At 41.9% G+C, this 22,164-nt stretch overlaps 1 protein-coding gene across 3 annotated transcripts in view; it reads right to left on the reverse strand.

Annotated features, from left to right (window-relative positions):
• TPP2 (tripeptidyl peptidase 2) overlaps positions 1-22,164 on the reverse strand; it is a 43,016-nt gene that overhangs the window by 987 nt on the left and 19,865 nt on the right. The window contains exons 14-29 of one of the 3 annotated variants that reach the window (XM_053384447.1): positions 21,839-21,996; positions 20,162-20,238; positions 19,237-19,343; positions 18,762-18,916; positions 17,967-18,083; positions 17,093-17,193; positions 16,109-16,205; positions 15,537-15,674; positions 15,005-15,249; positions 14,435-14,513; positions 10,816-10,854; positions 6,591-6,742; positions 6,354-6,450; positions 4,084-4,214; positions 1,760-1,967; positions 215-334 (exon numbers count right to left, since the gene is read on the reverse strand). In XM_053384447.1, the coding sequence (XP_053240422.1) occupies positions 215-334; positions 1,760-1,967; positions 4,084-4,214; positions 6,354-6,450; positions 6,591-6,742; positions 10,816-10,854; positions 14,435-14,513; positions 15,005-15,249; positions 15,537-15,674; positions 16,109-16,205; positions 17,093-17,193; positions 17,967-18,083; positions 18,762-18,916; positions 19,237-19,343; positions 20,162-20,238; positions 21,839-21,996 (2,021 nt within the window). Of the gene's footprint in view, positions 1-214; positions 335-1,759; positions 1,968-4,072; positions 4,215-6,353; positions 6,451-6,590; positions 6,743-10,815; positions 10,855-14,434; positions 14,514-15,004; positions 15,250-15,536; positions 15,675-16,108; positions 16,206-17,092; positions 17,194-17,966; positions 18,084-18,761; positions 18,917-19,236; positions 19,344-20,161; positions 20,239-21,838; positions 21,997-22,164 lie in introns of those variants that run through there. The other 2 variants (XM_053384448.1, XM_053384449.1) reach the window with 2 other exon arrangements.

Genomic DNA, 22,164 nt, shown 5'->3' on the forward strand with positions numbered 1-22,164 from the left:
ATCTTCCACTATTAAACAAAGTCCACTAAAAAATGTTGACTGTCTAAAAAATTGCATTCTATTAAGTAGCCGAAGAAAAAAAAAATTACATACGCACACACCTGATTCTCTACCTTTTTTTGGGGAGCTGTAACTTTTTCGTAAACTCCCAAAAATACCAACGAAACTTGCATGCAGCCTTGAGTTAGCCAAGGTAATATTGAAGATTACTTACCAGTATGCAATTCTTCAAGTTTTCTTTGGTAGGTTTCTCTTCCGCAAGCTTTGTTGCAAATTTGAGACCTCGGCCGTACATTTTATTTACCAGGGCGTGCTTATAGGCAAATGGTAAAACCTACACGGGGCGCAAAATAAAAGGTGATTTTTGTAAGCCAGGAAAACATCTTGGTCTCCAGAGTTTACCAGTCCCTGTTCTATTTCAGACTTGACACCAGCAGTGCAAGAGGTTTGGGGAAGCACAAGACCATTTCGCATCTAGTCGGCTGAAGTTGCCCTAACAACCATTCCTTAATGCTGCTAAAGCAAAAGCTGGGAGGCTGTTGGATCCCTCCAAAATTAAATATTTGTAAGAAGAGAAGTTATTTTATATTGTACCATCAGGCACTTTGCAGAGTAACCATTTCAAATTCAACACCAGGGAAACAAGGCAACACTATTTCAGCTACACGTGCTTAACTTAAGCTCATAAAGGTAAAGGTAAAGGGACCCCTGACCATTAGGTCCAGTTGTGACCGACTCTGGGGTTGCGGCGCTCATCTCGCTTTAGTGACCAAGGGAGCTGGAGTACAGTTTCCGGGTCATGTGGCCAGCATGACTAAGCCGCTTCTGGCAAACCAGAGCAGCGCATGGAAATGCCATTTACCTTCCCGCCAGAGCGGTACCTATTTATCTACTTGCACTTGGATGTGCTTTCGAACTGCTAGGTTGGCAGGAGCAGGGACCGAGCAACGGGAGCTCACCCCGTCGCGGGGATTCGAACCGTTGACCTTCTGATCGGCAAGTCCTAGGCTCTGTGGTTTAACCCACAGCGCCACCCATGTCCCAACTTAAGCTTAGTTACAGGAAAGCAGTCATTTCCAACACTTTGCTCTCCCAATGCTTTGGGCTACAACTCCTAGCAGCTGCGTGATTCACTGGGTTGGTGAAGGCTGCAACAGGCCCAAAGAACTAGGGGACCATGCCTTTCCATAAATGCACAGAGGTGGAAGAGCCAAGAGGGGAATCATCATTGCTTGGATGGCGAGGCTTGAAAGTGGAAGGCTGCACAAAACCATTTCTGGCCTGATGTAGCAAGACGATGCTTACACGTATGAAAACATTCACGATTTTAAAAGCTGGACTATTTTTCTGCAGATTTGATTGTATGCTTTTGGTATCTACAGTATGAAAAATTGTAAGGCTTTTGTCAAAAAAACAAAACAAACCCCACGAAGTTGGCTGTGGTGAGTGGCTGCAATCCTACAAATCTGGATTAAAAACCAATAATAACCAATAACCAATAAATAAAACCAATAATAAAAACCAATAACCAATAAAGATTTCCGTTATTGTGTTGGCATTCTCTGCTGTGTATGAATACACAGTTTAGGTGGCCAAAATAATAATAAAAAACCCAATGTTTTACCAAAGGCTAAAGTTGAGACTACATAGAAAACCAGTCTGTATCAGCAGCTTATGAAGGATTCCCTCCTTCAGTTATAGGACTCTAATAATAATAATCTAATCTAATAATCTAATAATCTTCCCAACTTCCATATACCTTGGTGTCGAACAGGTCAGTCCATTTGGTTATTTCCCAGAAAGTTTCGGCCAGAGCATCCAGGCCACCCTCCTGCTGGTCATCTTTAGATTCTGCATCGCCTGACACAGCCCCTTCTTGGGCCTGAAACTGCAGGATTTGGTCGGACAACGCACTTCCTTTCCGACAGAGAGCATCCACTAACGTAGACTTCTGCTTGTCCATCTCACTAAATGGGAAGAACACAAGAGGATGACAGCACTTGCAGCGAAGCGTGCCCTTATTTTTTCTAAAGAGAGTCCTGAGGTGCACAAACTGAATAATAAATCATTTATAATGGGTGTATATGCAGGGTCCCATCCCCATTACTCCCAAATATTTCAACAACTGGTTATTTTATATACATGTCAAAACTCAACTATCTATTATATTTAGACAACAAGAACACAAACGCAAACTGCTAAGTTGCAAGGAAGACATATAAATAAATAAATAAATAAATGTAATAGTTGATTTTATTTTGATTATGCATTTTGTGATTTTATATTTTGATTTAATTTCCTGAGACCTGCAGGTATAGGGCAGTATATAAATTCAATTTATTCTTTTTATTTATTTATTATTATTATTATTATTATTATTATTATTATTATTATTATATTTTGTGTGACCCACCCATCTGACTGGGTTGCCCCAGCCATTTCCAACATATATGAAAACAAAATAAAACATTAAAAAAACTTCCCTATACAGGGCTGCCTTCACATGCCTTCTAAAGGCTGTATAGTTAAATAATAATAATAATAATAATAATTCAAGATTCAGGTAGGTAGCTGTGTTGGTCTGATGCAGTCAAAATAGTAATTCAGTTATTTAAAATACACAGTGTTCCTATTTGGGCATACATAATGAGCACAGAATTAATCTGCTACAGTACAATCACAACTTATGCGAATTTAGCTTAATAATAATCATTTTATTATTTGTACCTTGCCTATCTGACTGGGTTGTCCCAGCAACTCTGGGAGGCTTCCAGCATATACAGAAACCATAATAAAACTTCAAACATTAAAAAAACTTCGCTATACAGGGCTGCCTTCGGATGACTTCTAAAGGTTGTATTGTTACTTATCCCGTTGACATCTAGCATGTGTGATTTCAGCTTTACGAAGTTGAAATTGTGCAAATGAAATGCACGGAAGGCGGAGAGCTTAAAAGCTCCTTTTGCAAAGGGTTTTCCCGAAGTCGTAAGAACTTTTAAGCTTTCCAACTGGCTTACTGGGTTCTGGGACACTTTCGTGAGATCTGATGGAAACTCAGATGGCCACGCAAGGTCCCTTGACAGCATCCCAGAGCCTGGTAATCTCTCTGCCTTGCTTGCGGGGAGGGTCAAGGCCTGCCTGGTACACAGCTCATGTAAAAATGCTTGCAGTTTGCTTTCAAGTACACATGCTTTTGCAAAAATGAGCCAAGTTCTGCAAATGGAAAAAATTAGAAAGATATGGGAACAGCTGGAAATTTGGCAGTTGACAGGGATGACTTGTACATATAAAATAATAAGAGTGTAAATGAATAAATGGAACCCGACAATCTCATTCATATATGGAACAACAGATTTAAGGTCAGATCGCTTGCTGTTCTAAGGGAACTGAATTTCTACCCATTTATATATATAAATGTTTGGTGTTGAAATCTTTAAAGGTAATTCATATACTTATTTAAGATATTGATACTTAAGACATGTTTTAAAAAGATGGTGAAATATAACTGATGTCAAAGGTTTTCAATTAATATCATATAGGACTATCACAAGCTTTAAATAAAAGGATGTGTTGCATTATGCAATATTCTTACTACCAAAACAAATGTTGTGATCTAAAACATCTGGAGGGGTGGGGGAGGCTGAGTTATAATGTATTCCCAATGCAAGATTTCTGGTCTTAACTCAGTCCAGTAATTATTCTGAATATTTCAGCATACTGTATTGAATAATAGTTCACAAGCTCATGCAGATCATGGTCTCTAACCACTTACAACACCCATAATAAAAATCCCAGCCAATACCATATATTTCATCCTAAAATTTAGGGCAGAAGAAGCTTCAATTCAAAGCTGCTTCTAATTGTCACTGGCCACAATCCAACACAAAAAGTTCAACACATTATGGCTCACTGCAACAAATGGACATTATGTTGGTTGGTGGCCACTGTTGTCCTATCAGAATTGATCTTTAAAATAATTTCATCCTTAAGAGTAACTTAATCTTTGAAGCTACAAATTGGGGACAGCCTTAGGCCAAGTTGCAGAAATAAGATGCAAGGAAAAAGTATTTACTGGTTAGGTACTTTTTTATAGTAGCAGCATCAGGTCTGGGATCTGTCTTCATAGCGAGATAAATGGCGAGGGCTGTTTGATCAATATGTGAGATAACAGTATTAGCTGCCTCAATAATGTCGTTCAACCTTTTCATTCTTTCCTAGTGGAAACAAACAAAGCACATTGCATTATTACTCATGCATGAAGAGACATTAATGCAACAATAGGCTAACATGTACAGTCATTAAATATCTCTGTCATGGACCCAATAACACAAGATCAGGAATCATGCTGCACAATATTGAGGGAAAACATATTCAACACATAGCCCTAAAAGAAGCAACTTGAATATGTTTCTATGATTTACCAGTTTAAGTTCTTGCTGCAATACCAGGATAATAAAATATTGCTGGTGGTTACTAGTTTTCAGCAGCATTGGAGGAAAAGGCCAAAGAGGTTTATGTAACGCTGTATTAAAGATCAACGCTCCTTAAGAATCTTGTGGCACTTTAAAGACTAACAGGCTTACTATGGCATAGGCTTTTGTGGACAACTTCATCAAATGAAGGAAAGGCAATCCTAAATTGGGAAACTTATTATTTTATTTATTACATTTATATACCACCTTTAAAGGGACGCAGGTGGTGCTGTGGGTTAAATCACAGAGCCTAGGACTTGCCGATCAGAAGGCCGGCGGTTCGAATCCCCACGATGGGGTGAGCTCCCATTGCTCAGTCCCTGCTCCTGCCAACCTAGCAGTTCAAAAGCACATCAAAGTGCAAGTAGATAAATAGGTACCGCTCTGGCGGGAAGGTAAACGGCATTTCCGTGCGCTGCTCTGGTTCACCAGAAGTGGCTTAGTCATGCTGACCACATGACCTGGAAGCTGTACGCTGGCTCCTTCGGCCAATAAAGCGAGATGAGCGCTGCAACCCGAGTCAGTCACGACTGGACCTAATGGTCAGGGGTCCCTTTACCCTTTACCTTATACCACCTTTACCTTCCAAGGATCTCAAGGTGATGTACAGGATTCTCCCCCTCCTCATTTAGTCCTCAAAACAACCCTGTGAGGTAGGTTATGCCAAGAGATGGTGACTGCTTCAAGGTCACCCAGTGAGCTTCATAGCTGAGTTGGGATTCAAACCCTGCACTCCCAGGTCCTAGCCCAACACTCCAACCTTTACGCCCTATGTTATGTACATATATATGGTGGTGAATTTAGGGAGAATGAAGTCTGAGGGGAGGAAAATGCAAGAGGATTACCAAGCAGATGATTACCAAGAAGCAAACAGGGCACTGTTAGCAATTATAAACATCCAGGTATTGAGAAGCTAATTTAACACATGTAGCATGATAAAACTGTATGATTGTGGCTTGAGCTACATGTGGCAGAAGTGAAATGCCCAATCTATTTTGCTTTAGTTGCTTCACACTGGAATTTTCTTTTGGAGTACCTTTATTCAAGGGTGACCACCTTAAAACCAGTCACAGAATATTCCGGAAAACTAAAACGTTCTGCTGCTTGTTTCTCAGTACTGCCAATTTCTGATCTCCAACTCCTGCTCTTATGCGTCAACCTCACAAAAAAACTGATCTGTATAAGTACCAATCCCCTGAACAATATTTAAGTTATAATAATAATAAATTTTTATTTATACCCCTCCCTCTCCGGCCAGGGATGGGCTCAGGGCGGCTAACACCAAATATAAATTAAAATAAAATGTAATAGAAAAAAACAAAAACAGTTAATTAAACTACGGCTTAAAATACAGCTTAAAATGCAGCCTCATCTTAGTGTAGCCCATAAATCAAGACCATAAAGGGAGGAAACATCAGGTATTCACCTGGGCCAGCTATCCATGCTTGTCCTACATGGGCCAGCAAAAAAGCCAAGGGAAAATTTATATGCCAAATCCCATATAAGGGGTCAAAGTGAGTCTAAGCCAAAGGCCAGGCGGAACAGCTCCATCTTGCAGGCCCTGCAGAAAGATGTCAAATCCCGCAGGGCCCTGGTCTCTTCCACCAAGTCGGGGCCAGTGCTGAAAAGGCCCTGACCCTAGTTGAGACCAATCTAACCTCCTTGAGGCTCAGGACCTCCAAAGTGTTGTTATTTATGGACCTTAAGGTCCTCCGCGGGGCATACCAGGAGAGGCGGTCCCGTAGGTATGAGGGTTCGCTATTCCCGGCTGCCCAGAGCACTGAATTCAAAGCTTAAGATACGTGAAGTACAAATAAGTGGCCGAGAGCAGACTTAAAACTGCCAAGTGCAATTTTGGTGTTTCTTTTAAATGCTTCTCACCTTTTCAGAATCCAGCTGATGAAGTCTTGCAACATACAAGGGCAGATGATTAGGGAAGGCCTCTTTCAATTCATTATACATGTCACTGGTCTCGAGCCTAAAGAGAAAAAAGTATGAATGAAGCTGCTGACTGAGCAGTCCCTAGGTAGCAGACCATGGAAAAGGGACATAAACTTCATTAATAAATCCGTTCTTTGAAGGATGCAATTTGACACTAGGAGACTAACAGAAACTTACTTAGTCATCCATTGTATCTTCAGGTCTCTTAAAGCTTCAGCAAATTCATCCTTTGCGTCCTTTTCCTTTTCAGGCTCTTTCTCCTTCTCCTTGTTGCCATTCTTACTTTTTATTGGTGATGGGATCAGATGATAGTGAACTGGAATTATATCCTGCAGAAGTGGGGGGGGGAAGCATAGTACTCAAAGCGCAGCCGTATTCTCTCGCATTTATTTCCAAGTATTTTATCTTAGTGCTACACAAACAAGAGCAAAGCAAGATACAAGCATGATCATCACATCAGCAAGAATACAGAGTACTCGTAAGAAATTGCTCTGTAAACACACAAGTGAATTGTAATCTCAGTTAAAGAGAAAGGTCACCAGTGTTTGCCTGCACGCTGTTACAGATACGCAAGTCAAAAGCAGGGAGTTCCACGGTTCTAGGACCATAAGTAATTGGCCCCATTTCTCGCACACCCCAACCAACGGAATGTGATGGCAGGCACCCCAGAAACACCCCTGAAGCAGACCTTAGCATATGGGCAGGATTATATGGGCAAAGATGGTCCTTCAGTTAAGCTGCTCACAAGGCCCTTAGGGCTTTAAAGGTTAAAGACAAGCACTCTGAACCGGGCACAGACACTCACTGGTAAGCCAGTGTGACCGGCACAAAACTGGAGTTATGTTTTGTGACTTCCTGGCCCCCACTAGCATCCAGACAGACGTTGCAACTGGCCAGCTGTCTTCAGAGGCAGCCCCAATGTCTGAATGCACCTGTATGCTGCTCACTTGGTCTAAGAGAAGTACAACCCTATCCAGGGACTGCTGCACACATCTATTGACACTATACTTCTGAAAGAGCAATGCAGTAGTAAAAGGGAGCTGTTGCTTATGTCTGAAGCCGCACAAGAAGGTAAGCTTATGCAATGATCAAGGAGTAGCTCAAATGATTTAGTATATTCACCTAAGCCTTTAAAATTGTGATCCAAAGTCATTTCAGCCAGCAGACTTACACATTCATTCCATCACAGAGACCCCAGCAGACTGACTTAAAATGTGTTGAGCCTTATTTGATTCCAAAATATCACACTCCCTTTCTAACTTTTTCCCCCTAATAAAGGATAATGCATCAGATGCAGCTGTCCAACAGAGCAAACAAATTATGTCTGATGCAGTAACATGGCAGAATTTTGTTCACATGAAAAATCTGATTTCAGAAAAGTCCAGCTGTGGGACAAAATAAATTCTTATAATCTTCCCATCCTGTTATGCACTATCATAATTCTCACGATCACATAGTTCAAGTAGGTATTTAATTTTTAAACAGGTTTTTTTGTGTGTGTTTTTAAAAAAGATCATTACACTAGCATCAAACCCCAACATGGTGAAACCTCACTTTTAACAATAACTACCTGTGGGGAGTATTTAACTAATTAGTTGCACTAGTGCAGGGATTAGCAATAGCGCAACAGGATTTTCCCATCCTGCATATGCCCTGCACCATCTCCAAATTTACACTAGAGGCTTGGGGGGAAACCCTAGAACAGGTTAGGGGTCAACATGGGGAGAAGACTGTTCCATTGCACAACAATAAATTATTATGCTGACACAGCAAACTGCTTGATGCTACACTGAATACAACCTTTTATCTTGATACATGTTAGGCTTCTGCAAAACACCACCATTTTCCGCTGAAGGAAAAACACACAAAGTATGACTACAGAATACCATCCTTGGTTTGTTGAACTCTCGTACAGCAGCTTGCTTTCACTAAATCAGAGTCCCTGCCAAATCCATCTCTTTTTAGAACATCTCAGTTGGGGTCTATTGACTCCCCAGAGAGTAGGTTTCATCCCTGAGCTCTCCCCAACCAACACACAGCCTCCAGTGTGAATCAGTGAAATGTGTGAAGTAGACCCATGTAAAAGGGAAACTGCTCTCCCTTTCCTAAAAGACAAGGATCAGAGCCACTGCTTTTCTGCCCAGTTCTCTACAACTGTTCCAGGAAGCCCAGGCAGCTGCTTAAAATTTAGCCAGTCATCTCAAAGATTCTGCTTTCAATTGTGTTTTATTGTACATATTTTTTTCTTCCCTGCCCTTATATTTCATGCGATGGCTGTATAGAAACAGTTTCATAAACAAGAAAAAAGAATGGGAACAGCAACTAGGAGGAAACTTATCAGCTGAGATTAGCGGTGCTCAAAGAGAAAGTCACGAAGCTATGTTGCATGCACGGCTTCAGAGGAAATTATGTGAATGCATAGTTATGTGCATGTGATTCTTCTTTCAAAATATTAATTCCAGCAGCATTATATAACACGAATGCCCCCAAAATGCAAGAATCCATGAGAAGTCTCCTCAAGGTACAACAGACCCAGGCAAATGGCAATCACTTTTAGGAATTATGCTATCAAGCTACAGATGAACAATGTTTTCTACAGGCTATAAAATCAGCAGCAGCAGCACCACCATCACAGTACAAATTCAGAAGCCACAGTATGTAGAGTTGAAAGATGTTAGTGTTTTTTGGTAAGTGTCTCCTCACTGAAGAGAGAGGTTTCCTGCCCTTGGCTTATGGGATCAATGCAAAAAAGTTCACAGAGGTCTCCTGAACAATAAATGAACTGACCGCACAGAGCTTGAAAAACAGCAATATTCTCCTGGCATTAGAAAGTAGCACAAATCAAGCGGGATAGTGCTAATCCACAACAAGTGAGAATAAATGCTTAAAACAACATTGGTAATGACCCTGTAATCTTCACCTGCTGTCTCCATCTGCTGGTAGACTGCTCTTGCATAGTTTGCTACATCCCCCCTCACTACAAGAACACAAAACAGAGCAGGCTACTAATATTGTTCATTCCCAGAGAAGACTGAAGGCACCTTCTGGAAATATTTCTCAGACTCCACAGCAACCTCAAACCTCTGCATAGGAATCACAGGGTTCGCTCATTTTCATTTGCCAAGCATATACAGAGATTCTGAGACCACGAATGCGCAGGGCCCCTCTTCTTTTACAATCTCACACTGTTATAATAAACTAGATCAGACGTAATCAGATTTAAATTCTATTCCACAAAATGTTGCTAGGAGAACAGGAAGTGTCTGTTCAGCAAGGGGGACCAGGAGTAACATTCCCTCTGCCTAGATCACGATGGCTCTATCGTAATATTTACACTGGTCGTTGTAATCATTTAACCCAGACAATGATAATTGATAATGTAAAGGGGGGAGCTGTGTTAAGAAAAATGCACTGGGCCATCACAGCTCCATGATCAGAGTAAATTCTCTGTGCAGAGAAGGTCGCACCTTCAATCTCTGACAACCCCATGTAGCAGGTGATGGTAAAGACCTCCTTCCAAGACCCACTAAGCAGGTCGTCTCTAAAAGCTGGCAATACTGGGCCAGATTGGGGTGGCAAATCAGATATGAATGGTGAGCCAAATCTGAATTTCTCATACCCTTTGCAGGCCAAATTAGACAGGTGGGCTAATCAGGTGATGGGTGCTTTAAAGTGCTTGCAATCATGGGGACATCATGCAGAGCTTGCAAAGAGTTGACCATCAGCATTTTGCAACTCCCTTCAAGGACTGGCTGACTGCAGAGTCTCCTCCAATAAGAGAAACTCAGCGCAGCTGATGCCATAGAGCTTAAAGAACGGAGAGCATTGACGTCAATGACAGGCACCAACTTTGGGCTTAACTTTCTGCAGCAACTGACTATACTCCCTCAACCACAAGCCTCCCTTGCCAATGCACAACTGGGAAAGCACTTTAAGGCACTGGCAGCTGCATCTCCACCTGTCCTGGGCCTGATGTCACATGTCGGCAGCTGGGTGTGGTTTGGGGAAAATGCCCTTGCAGGCCCAACTGGAACCCATGGTGGGCCTTATAGCCCTGACCTGCAAATGGTGGCTTTCAAATGACAACGCTGTATGAACATTGTGTCATCTCGTCTTTGCTTTGTGGATGGTGGATAGTCTCGCAGGGTTGGAGTAGCTAGGTAGGAGAAAATTCCCTTCGAAACAAATGGATTCTGCAGGGCAAAGTCCAATTTCTACGTGTACACCCATACCACTGCTATATTATAATGCGTTACTATTCCAAAAAAGAGGTGATGCTCAAGAAGCATGGTTCATTTTGTATTAAAGGCAACTGCGAATACAGAGAAGTCAACTCAGTATAATACTTTAAGTCATATGCAAAAAGACTTAAGCACATCTTTCAAAAACTGACAATCAGTACCTTTTTAAACTTTCCTTGTCGCTTTGCTGCAGACTGCCCCTGGGAGTTAGAATAACACACTGTAAGAACACATGCACAAAACTCTGTGGAATGGAGCCACCTCCTCCCATCATGTTTTTGTTCTCTACTCAGGGACCTAAAAGTCAGTGTCTTGTTCCCTTTAAATACTGCTTATAAGGTAATATTTGAGCATATTAGAATAAAACTAATGTATCCGTATGTATCCTGTTGCACTTTAGGTTGTTGTTGCTTTTAAAAAAGCAAGCAAATGTTAAGAGAGCTAATCAAATTGAACTTTTGACATGGCCACCATAAAATGAATGTGGCAATCTCAATTATTTAGCAACAAGTTAAGGGGAGCTGCTCCCTGTCCCAAGTTAAAAGAAACCTAACTGAACACCTCAATTTCTGTTTCCCCGCTGAATATGCCACTGGTTGTAGCAGGAACGCAACATGATGGATGCTATTGTTTTTAACACTCCGCAACAGGACTGTGTGGAGAAATTCTGACCAAATGTTCAAGCCAGCTTGAGACTTTGGTTCTCTTGAAATCATTAAGCACACACTGACATGCTCATACATTATACCCTGCCTTCCTTGGTCAACAGCTTTTCCTGCACACAACACGGCCGCAGTTAATAAAACTATTTCTTTAGCATCAAAACACACAAAAAATAAGGTCAGGAAGATACAGGGCAAAGCACTTAGGCTGGTTTAAGCAAGCCTATGGCCACCGTGTTAAATTTCTTTAAATAGCTATATGATCTAGCCTAAGGTTCTCCCTTGAGACCAACTTGTCTTCTCAGTGACTGCTCTTTGGCAAGCGGCTTGTGACAACTGGACTTGAAAGCATCTTCAAAAATATGTCAGGTTCTGACCCATTTTTCTCCTGGCTGTACTTCACCAAAACGTGCTACAACGGCAATCCTTTAGCACTGGTAGATAAAATATTTACAGCCCAGAAGAAAATGAGCTGGGGTAGAATCGACTGTTAATACTCTACTGAAGTGTTCCCCATCATCCCTGACCACTGGTCCTGCTAGCTAAGGATGATGGGAGTTGTAGTCCAAAAACAGCTGGAGGCACTGATCTACTGTAAGCACTATTTATTGCCAATATCACCTTCCACCTCTACTGATGCAAGCAGGCAGAAAAGCGAGCCAGGATGGCAGAAAAATATTCTATATGGGTAGAATCAGCTCAAAAAAACATAAATGTAGGGGAAATACCACCACTATTTTTGGCCACTGCTGCTAATGGCTCCACTCTTCTCTGCCAAGTTGTGGCCAGAAGGTACAATTGGCAAGTGGTTCTCTAATTCTCCCTCCCCGATCCCACTCCAACATGGCATAGCGGTGCATAACAAAACTACAAGTCCGATATGAAACTGACGAATAACCCTTTCCCATAATTGGCCAGCTCTGACCAAGAAGCTTATTTGGAAGGCGATTTAATTTTAAAAATGAAGTATAAGGCTGCTGAGAGAGTTCCTGGATCACAATTATATTGATGCTGACCTCTGGAAATGTCTTAAATTTTGTCGCACCTTCTCACAATCCTATTACATTTAGCTCACTTACCTAACCTTTTAGAATGAAGGATTTTTTTGTCTATTAGAAAGTGACCTCTAGCCTGCTCAACACAGAGTAGATTTTTAAAACAGTAATCCTTAAAAATGTGAAGTGAGCAAGTAAGAAAATGACTTAACTTTTGCAACCAGACTCGGGCACAATCCAGCAAACACTATTGTTACCGCAATCACTGAAATGAGCACATACCGTATTTTTCCCTCTATTACACGCAGATTTTTTCTCCTAAAAAGTAAGGGGAAATGTCTGTGCGTGTTATCGAGCGAATGTGTGGTCCCTGGAGCTGACAAGCACGAGTGAAGGCAAAAATCAGGCAAATATCAAATAGTCCAGAGAAGGGAGGAAAGGAGGAAGTTGCTGCTTTCCTGCATTCTGCCTCAGGGTCTTACTGCCCACCCGCTTCTGTTTTCTTACTGTGTTTGCTCAAACGGAACAAAGAGCAGAGAAAACCCCTCCCCTCCAGGCAAGCAGAGTGGAAAGCTCCTCTCCGTGCGTCTGGGACTCGAAGGCAACATGCAGGTTGGGGGGGGGGAGAGAGAGAGCTGGCTGGCTTGTGGGGGGGGGGGACTTTTGCCTTCCTTTCCTCCCTCCGGCAAAACCCCTCTCCTGCATTCTTAGCCAGCTGCTTCTCTGCACACCCCTCTCCTTGTCGCTTCTATGTTTTTCCTTCCCTCCCTACTTAAAACGTGGTTCCAATCACGGATCCACATGGATCCTCAGGATCTTTGCATTGAGTCACCCCAAATTCACCATCAGATCACATAGCAATGATCTGATGCAAAAACAGGGCTGCAATGGTGCAAAAACATGGTTACAAAGCACGGATCCACATGGATCCTCAGGATCTTTGCATTGGGTCACCCCAAATTCACCATCAGATCACATAGCATGTCCATGGCTACAGCCTGCACCAAAAAAATCACGCACCCACTGTTGCCTGGGGCTGCAATGGTGCAAAAACGTGGTTACAAAGCATGGATCCACATGGATCCTCAGGATCTTTGCATTGGGTCACCCCAAATTCACCATCAGATCACATAGCATGTCCATGGCTACAGCCTGCACCAAAAAAATCACGCACCCACTGTTGCCTGGGGCTGCAATGGTGCAAAAACGTGGTTACAAAGCACGGATCCACATGGATCCTCAGGATCTTTGCATTGGGTCACCCCAAATTCACCATCAGATCACACAGCATGTCCATGGCTACAGCCTGCACCAAAAAAATCATGCACCCACTGTTGCCTGGGGCTGCAATGGTGCAAAAACGTGGTTACAAAGCATGGATCCACATGGATCCTCAGGATCTTTGCATTGGGCTACCCCAAACTCACCGTCAAATCACATGTCTGTGGCCGCAGCATGAAGCACAAAAATGATACATCCACTGTTTCATTCAGAATTTTTTTTCTTGTTTTCCTCCTCTAAAAACTATGTGCGTGTTATGGTCAGGTGCGTGTTATCGAGCGAAAAATACGGTATTCGCTCAGTTCAATGCTTGCTGATTTGTATCCTTAATGAAAATCGGTTGAGGGAGAAGATTATTTTCCTAGTTCTCTGCATAAATACAAAGGATGCCAGATCACTTTTTACAGCTTTGTATTATATAAGGCAGGTGAAACCTCACACCAATAGAGCATCAAACGTGGGAGCATTGGAAACTAACAACCTCCAACGTCTAGAGGAAGTGAGATAGGACTTTGTGCTCTATGGTGCAAAAAAGTACATTATCAAAGGGGAAAATAGCTGGATAAAAAGCACTATGTTAAGTATGTCTTGACAGTGTCTCTCATAACATAAAGTGTTGGATAATATGAAGTACTGGAAGTTATTGCAAACGTACACACTCAAAATGAAGCTGAAAGTATTAAAAACTGTTTGATTTTTAAACAGAAGAATCCTAGTATTTGGCATTGGAGCTGCGTGGAAAATTATCAGCCATTTAAAATGGCAGTAAACGGCAGTTTTCTTTTTGAAAAATGCAAGTTTATGAACTTGGGTGTTTTTATGAAAAAACAAAAACAACTCACCGCTTTCTTTCCAAGATCAGTCTTTGAAAGGGTTAATGATCCTGCAAGGTAACAGCCTGGACTTGCTCCTTTAGGTACTCTAACAAAAAGGGAAATATAGCACACAATGAACGGAACATAGTATAAAACGCCCAATGCATAAAATTGTCACAAAAGAGATTTGGTGTAACAGGGGACTGGGAAATATGGCAAAGTGCACCCCCAAGCTACGAAGGACTGGGGCAAGACACACACTGAGTCAAAAGCTGTGAAGCCAAGCCTAATGTGCTCTCTTTGCTTTGCTGTGCTAGGTTGGGAGGGTAGCAAAAGAGATCTAAACATCTGCATCTATTCTCAGTGGAGATTGGAGAAAGAGGAGCTGAGGGTATTCCCCTAGCCCAGTCTCTGGTCAAGCCTTTCACTGAAGGAATTGCTTCCTAGGGACAGGGTGAGACAGAGGTTCCTGGACCACTGGAGGCCAATACATAGGGAACACCAACCACCTGCTTTCGTTACCCGAGTCTGAAGACTCAGAACAGTTCTCAACCTTTATAAAGTGTTGAACACAGTAAGAGGATGCAAGCTACTTACTTGTCATCTGGCAAAGTGGAAACAAAGAAGGGCTGGCTATGTTTTGGTGGCAGAGACATACTGTTTGCCTTCTTCTTCCCCAAGAGAGCCTGGGCGTGGCTTTCGTAAATATCTAAATTCAGGGCACTAGACAGTCTATGAGAGATAATAAACGGAAGGTCTTTGAGACGATCCAGTTCGCTGTTCTGCTCGTGGCGGATCTGTAGCCGAACGGTGTAATCGCCTTTCTCCAATTTCATGGAATACTAAGGAAGAGAGAAATAAAGCTTTTCTTTAGCACAAAGAACAATGAAGACTTTGCAAAGTGAACAATAAAACCCTGCATTTAAAAAACACACAGTAAAGCTTAACACTTCAGTTCAATCTGTCATTTGTCCCTTTGATCAATTTCCCTTCTTTGATAAATACAACTAAACAATAATATGCATTGAATTAAATTTATATACCGCCCTCAGTCAGAGAGGTTCACAGCAAAAACATACAAGCAAAGATAAAGACACAAAATACATAACAACGATGACACAAAACATACCTGGTGAGGATAGGCATCTCCTGACCCCATCTGTTTTTTATTCTGGTCAAAGATGATCCACAACTGGCTGTCATATTCTGACTCGTACAAGAGCTCACAGAGCAAAGGGCAACTCGGAGTGACTTCTCCACTCTTAGGCTGAAAAAAGTAAGAGAATGTTAAGGATATTCAATAATAAAAACCACATCTTTATACACACAGCTTAGGACATAGCTTCTATTTAACGTACAGTTAAATGCACTGGAGCCTTACCAACATAAAGGTAAAGGTAAAGGTACCCCTGCCCGTATGGGCCAGTCTTGACAGACTCTAGGGTTGTGCGCCCATCTCACTCAAGAGGCCTGGGGCCAGCGCTGTCGGGAGACACCTCCGGGTCACGTGGCCAGCATGACAAAGCTGCATCTGGCGAGCCAGTGCAGCACACGGAAACGCCGTTTACCTTCCCACCAGTAAGCGGTCCCTATTTATCTACTTGCACCCAGGGGTGCTTTCGAACTGCTAGGTTGGCAGGCCTTACCAACACATGAGAACAGTATTACTTTTGGAACTCTGGTTTAACAATGAGAACTTACCTGATGAAAGTTGTACGTCAAAACCATCTCATACAATTGCCGATTATTTGGCAAAACATCCCGTGATCCTAATGGCTTTATTTTAGCACTCAGAGGCCTGTAATTCAGCAATACAATGATAAGCATTAGGAGCTAGGTTCAGGATGCATTTTTAAAAAGACATTTCACAAGTTTCATATGCCACTTTTCTGAAAGAATTCTCACGCAAAGTGGTGTACAAAATTTAAACAATAAAATTAAAGTTCCGACAACCTAAAAATATCATCATATAAAAACCTGGGTGATATCCAACCTCGCCTTTTAAAGAGGGCAGAGCAATGGAGCTCAGTATAGTCTGTTCTGCTAGTGGCTCTTAGGACTGCGACTCTCATTAGCCCAAGTCATGCTAAATATTCGTGATTCTAGCTTTAGATTTTCCATTACATCACTAATGGAAAAAAATCCCATTGGTTTAGACACATGAACTTCCAATTTAACTACTTTGCTGCTGTGTATCCTGAGGCAGAATCATTACCAACGCCTGCAGGAAGCTTTTACCATTGCCACTTTTAAGACAGAAACAAAATGCAGATAGGAATCAACATCGTACCCTCCTGAAAAAACCCCTACACAGTCGTACCTTGGAAGTCAAACAGAATCCGTTCCAGAAATGTGTTCGACTTCAAAAATGTTCGGAAACCAAAGTGCAACTTCTGATTGGCTGCAGGAAGCTCCTGCAGCCAATTGGAAGCCCCAGAAGCCCCATCAGATGTTCAGGTTCCAAAAATAGTTCGCAAACCAAAACACTCACTTCCAGGTCTGCGGCATTTGGGAGCCAAAACGTCCAAGTACCAAGGCGTTTGGGATCCAAGGTATGACTGTACTTTCCTATTCAGCCTCTGGAAGAGTTGCTTAGTTTGAACCTTGTTTGGCCTTCATTTCACGTGGGCCAAAACATATTGCGGATCAACACAGCTCCCTGGTTTTAGATTTAAACTACTGTACCTTAGTGTCTGAACCCAGCTTTTCAGATTTATGGAAGGTGCAATGTCTTCATATCTCAATGTTGTCTGAACATCAAAGCGCACGATGCCTTCCGAAGCATGCTAAAAAAATAAGGGGTGCTTGTTAGGACTTATTTTCTGCTGGACGTTATTATGAATTAGGTGGTGTGCATGCAAACGTCTACATGAAGAAGCATTTGATGAAATGGAACGTAGGAAGCTAACTCAGACCACTGATCTCTCTAGCTCAGTGTATTCTACAGTGACCCTTCAACATTTCAGACTGGAGACATTCCGAGCCCTGCATCAGATTGCCTGGGATTGAACAAAGCAGTTGCTCTATCACTGACCTACAACTCTTCCCAAAAATAAAGGGTTAGTAAGCTTGAAAATTCTACAAGGAGACGGGCATGCAAGCACACCCCATTTATGAAAAATACATTCAGTTATTCTGAAGTCAGGAAGCCAGAAGCCAGTGAGACAGCAGGAAAGTTGGGGTATTAGGAGAGGAAGGAAGGGGAGAAAAGGGAGCAGCACCCCAAAAAACCCCCAAACCCTCAAATGAAGCAGGAGAGGCGGAAAAGCCTCGGAATAGGAACCTTTCAAATAATTTATGATACAATAAAATGCTGAACACATTTCAGAGAAAAGAATGAGCATATAAATAATTAAGTCAACCACGATGAGTCAACCAGGCTTGGATGAGTCAGAAAGGCAACCTATACATATTTTGAAATAACACTCCATGATTATTTTTTTAAAAAACCCCTCGACTACAGAATTTCATACCAAGAAGTCACAGCTCTCCAAGCATTTTCTTCCACCCTTTAAATGAACCATAAAGCAAAATAAAGACAACACGGAATGATACTCACAACGTTTAATTGAGAAGCAGTGCAAACTATGCCATGGAAGGAAAGGGTGTAATCAATGCTGACATCATTGAGGCTTGCCCACCAACGGGCAATGCAAAATTCAATTGTTCTTCCACCCTTTGTGGGGGGAAAAAGAAGAAGATTTAGATGTATATCTGACTTTAATTCTTTACGAAGCACCCCCCCCCCACTAGAATTCCAGTGCAGCTCAGAATACTTTAAAAAAAACAACAACCACCATACCTTGGCTGCAAAACTACCTTAAAGGATCCATTCTCATCCAACTCTAATTACTATGCGCATGCTTTAGTCATGCAACAACAGGCAGCCATAGGCAGACGGCTTCAGATTTAGCCCACACATATTCTATTAGGAAAACTATAAATGGCTAGCCACTTTATTCATAAAATAAACCCATAATGTTAATCTAGGGCCGAAAGGCGAACATTTTCTGGGCCGAGAGCAGCACTGACCTATCTTCAACCATTTGGGGGCCGCATATGAAAATGGGCATGGCCAAAATTGCAGTTTACAACTTTCTGATCAGTTTTTTTATATCTTTTATTTAACCATTCACTATTCATTAAGTTCCATTCTCTTATTTTCTAATGACAAAATTGGAGGAGTCAGGAGGTCACAAACCCCTTTTGACATCGGAGCAGGGGGCCCACAGGGAGTAGCTAGAATTTTTTTTAATAAAAAAAACACCACCACAATATTCAGCAAGTCATCATTGCCTATTACTGCACTCTATACAGCAGCACTTAACTCTGTTCTGAATTCAAGGCCACTTACTAGGACAGGAAAAGCTTCAGTAACTGATCCCTTTTCTGGTATTGAAGAGAACTTGTAGAACTCATGGCTTCGGTACGCCTTTTGCTTTACTAGTTGAACCGCATGGAGAACAAACTTGGCAGTTACATCAGGTGATGAGGAACATACTGTTACTTCTAGGCAAGAGAAAAGGCACAGCTTTAGTCCTAGTGCTCTATGGGCCTCTGACTCACTCCTTTGAAGCTAGCAGGCCGAGTGTATGCTTAAATCTTTGATAAAGGATACACTGATTATCTTTTAATGTACTGTATAACACAAATTCCAAACAGGTGCAGAATTAAGCAGCGACAACTTAAAATCTGGACTCTTAAAGTGACATGCAAATACAGAAAGTGTCACTCAGTTCTTAAACCGTACAATAACTTTTCGGCAGCATACATTCAGGTTAAGCTCCCTAAGAATTCAGGGGGACAATTTGCTACCTAATTTGCCTTACCAGCCCACGTTGCTCCAGAAGGGACTTCAACAAAGTGTCTTTGGATTTGACCAGGTTTAAAATGCACGTCAGTGAACTTGAGATCATAGTGTGAAGCTTCATCTGTTCTGTGAAGAGAGGAAAAGTTTAGAAAGTGCTAAAATCCTTATGGGGAGGGTTACAGGTCGGAATATTCAAGGTATTTTAAAGATGTCTAGAGTCAACAATTCACACAGCTCACAAATGGAGGAAAAGCATCTCTCTCTCTCTACTTTTATAAAAATGAGGCTCTGATCAGAGCAATTGGTTTAAGATACCTGCTAATGCTTACATATATACCCTTGACTAATAAGATGCACACTGACAGGATACTGGACCCTCAACGATAACTAATTCAGGCTCCTTTAAAGTGGAAAATCATTATACTTATGTCAAGTCATGGTTTACATAGAATAAATATTTCCTGAGCATTAGATGTGTAAAACACAAACAGGAGACATCACTGCTGCTGCTACTATTGAATATCAGATACTGCAGACATACACTAAGGGAAGGCTACTTTGAAAATTGGATGCCGGTTAGAGAGTTTGATTTAGCTGAGTTCTTATGTATTGTCACTACTACCAATTTATAGAGAGTTCCTTACTGTGTTGTAAATGATTCCCATTGCATAGATGGGACGGTAAGCGACTTCTCAAAATTCTAAAAATGAGCCCATTTCAGAGCCTAGAAATTTGTTGTCCTGCTTTCTAGCCTGTGATCTATACTAGTGCTCACTCTTGCCGTTTTAACTGTCGCATTATACAATGGAAGGTTTGCATTTTGCCTACTGGTAGTGGTGAAAGATACAAAGGTAGAGATAGAAGCCAGATCTTCCCACGAAGCTTAGTTGCAAGTTTGTTTTCAATAAAGCATTGCAAGACGTAAGGAAAAAAAAGTCACTTACCTTGCTGGTATAACAACAGTCACTGGAATTCTAAAGAGGGGGCCTGCATTAGGCATAGATATTTCATAACCACACACCTAAAAAAGTTGAAAATGCAATAAAATTAGGTATTGCATTTAAAAACAAGTCTCAGTCCTTTGAAGATACCGATAAGCTGCCATGTATTAATTTTTTACAATTATACTTCCTGGAACTCTGTAACTGTACTGCAGGCATAGCCAACAGTGTGCCCTCCACATTCTGTAGGACTACAACTCCATTCAGCCTCAGCTAGAAGAGTCAATGGGAGCTGCACAAACTTCTAGAAGACATTGTGTTGGCCACCTTTGCCCTAACACATTAAATATAGTCCAGTAATGAACACACGCCAATCTGTTTCCCTTTCACCTTGTGAACAAATGCACATAATTTTTGACAGCCTAGGGCAGGGGTCAGCAACCTTTTCCAGCCGTGGGCTGGTCCACAGTTCCTCATACCATGTGGTGGGCCAGACTATATTTTTTTGGGGGGAAATGAATGAATTCCTATGCCCCACAAATAACCCAGAGATGCATTTTAAATAAAAGCACACATTCTACTCATGTAAAAACATGCTGATTCCCGGACCGTCCGCGGGTCAGATTGAGAAGGCGATTGGGCCGCATCCAGCCCATGGGCCTTAGGTTGCCTGCCTGTGATGGCTTGTGTATGCTCTTCACAATAAGCACCTCTGCTCACTCAGAGATATTTACAGTTCTTTATTTTACACATGTACAAGCAGCATATTACAATCATGCGTCCGAATCGTCCAGTTCAGATTCAGGGAGTGGCCTTCTCCGGCTTCTCCTCCAACAGAAAAGGCGGGGAAGTTTCATGGGACATCTCTCCTCCCTCCATTTTAACCCTCTCCTCTCCTGTGCAGATGGCACAGGCACACCGTCTGTTCCTGAACTTCCTGTGCGGTGCTGGGGCTCTGCTTCAGCATCGGAGAGCCTTTCCGCCTCCTGGCTCTCTCCCTCTTCCCCATCCATCACTCCCTCCTCTGTCTCTCTCTGACTGCTCCCGCTCCTCAAAGGCAGTCCCGTGACATCACCCCTGGCATAGGGCTTGTTAGTTCAAACTTATTCACAATGCTTCTTGAACACTGTTCCTAAATTTTTCCCCTCTGCCCCAAATCTTATCTGCAGAGGACTGAAGGAATCACCTCTCTGAAACCCTACCTCTGCAAACAGCGCCTTGGAGCAATTCAAGCTGAACTTTGATACTGTCCTCTTGCCAGTGCTACAGGGGGTGGTTTGTCGAGGACGCCTGCTCCATTAGATGATTGTCAAGAGCCCAACCCAAACTGGTGGAAAGTTTACATCCCAAGACTAAAAAGGCCACTGAAGAGTAATTATATGGGATTTATCAGAAACATGTTATAGTTACGAGCACTCACTGAAATATGAAGGGCCCATGGAAAAGGATAAATGAAAATAATAAAAGATAAAATGTTAAACAATTTTAAGTAAAGGAATTTACTTAAATTGCTGCAAGAAGGGGGGAGAAGGGAAACACGGCCAAAAAAACCCCCAAACCCACCAACCAACAGAGCAGGAAGTTAACTTTACATTTGTATTAAATTGTATTCATTGGATGTAAATTCGTTAATTTTTTTGAAAACTAATAAAAAATAATTAGCCAAAAAAGAGACAATACCTCTGTATAGTGAACTCCTTCTCGCAGGCCACGAGGATCCACGCGAATGTTAATATGTCTACATTGGTTCATGAGCTCCAGATGAGTAGGGCACTGAACCCAGGATGCGTTTGAAGTTAAAGCTAAATGAAGCTGGAGAGATATCCTGTCAGCGTTGTCTGGAAGAAGAATGTGCAAAGTTAAGGATTTTACTCCATCCATCTGCAGCTGTTTTAATTAGGAAGAAATTATAAACACAAGGGATTTTTAAATTTAAAAGTTTTCTTGTGATTTTACGGCAAACTCAAACATAAGACCATACTTTCCCCTTTGTCCAGCCATGAAAA

This window comes from Podarcis raffonei, chromosome 4 (genome assembly GCF_027172205.1).
Source record: "Podarcis raffonei isolate rPodRaf1 chromosome 4, rPodRaf1.pri, whole genome shotgun sequence".
NCBI classification, from domain to species: Eukaryota; Metazoa; Chordata; class Lepidosauria; order Squamata; family Lacertidae; genus Podarcis; species Podarcis raffonei.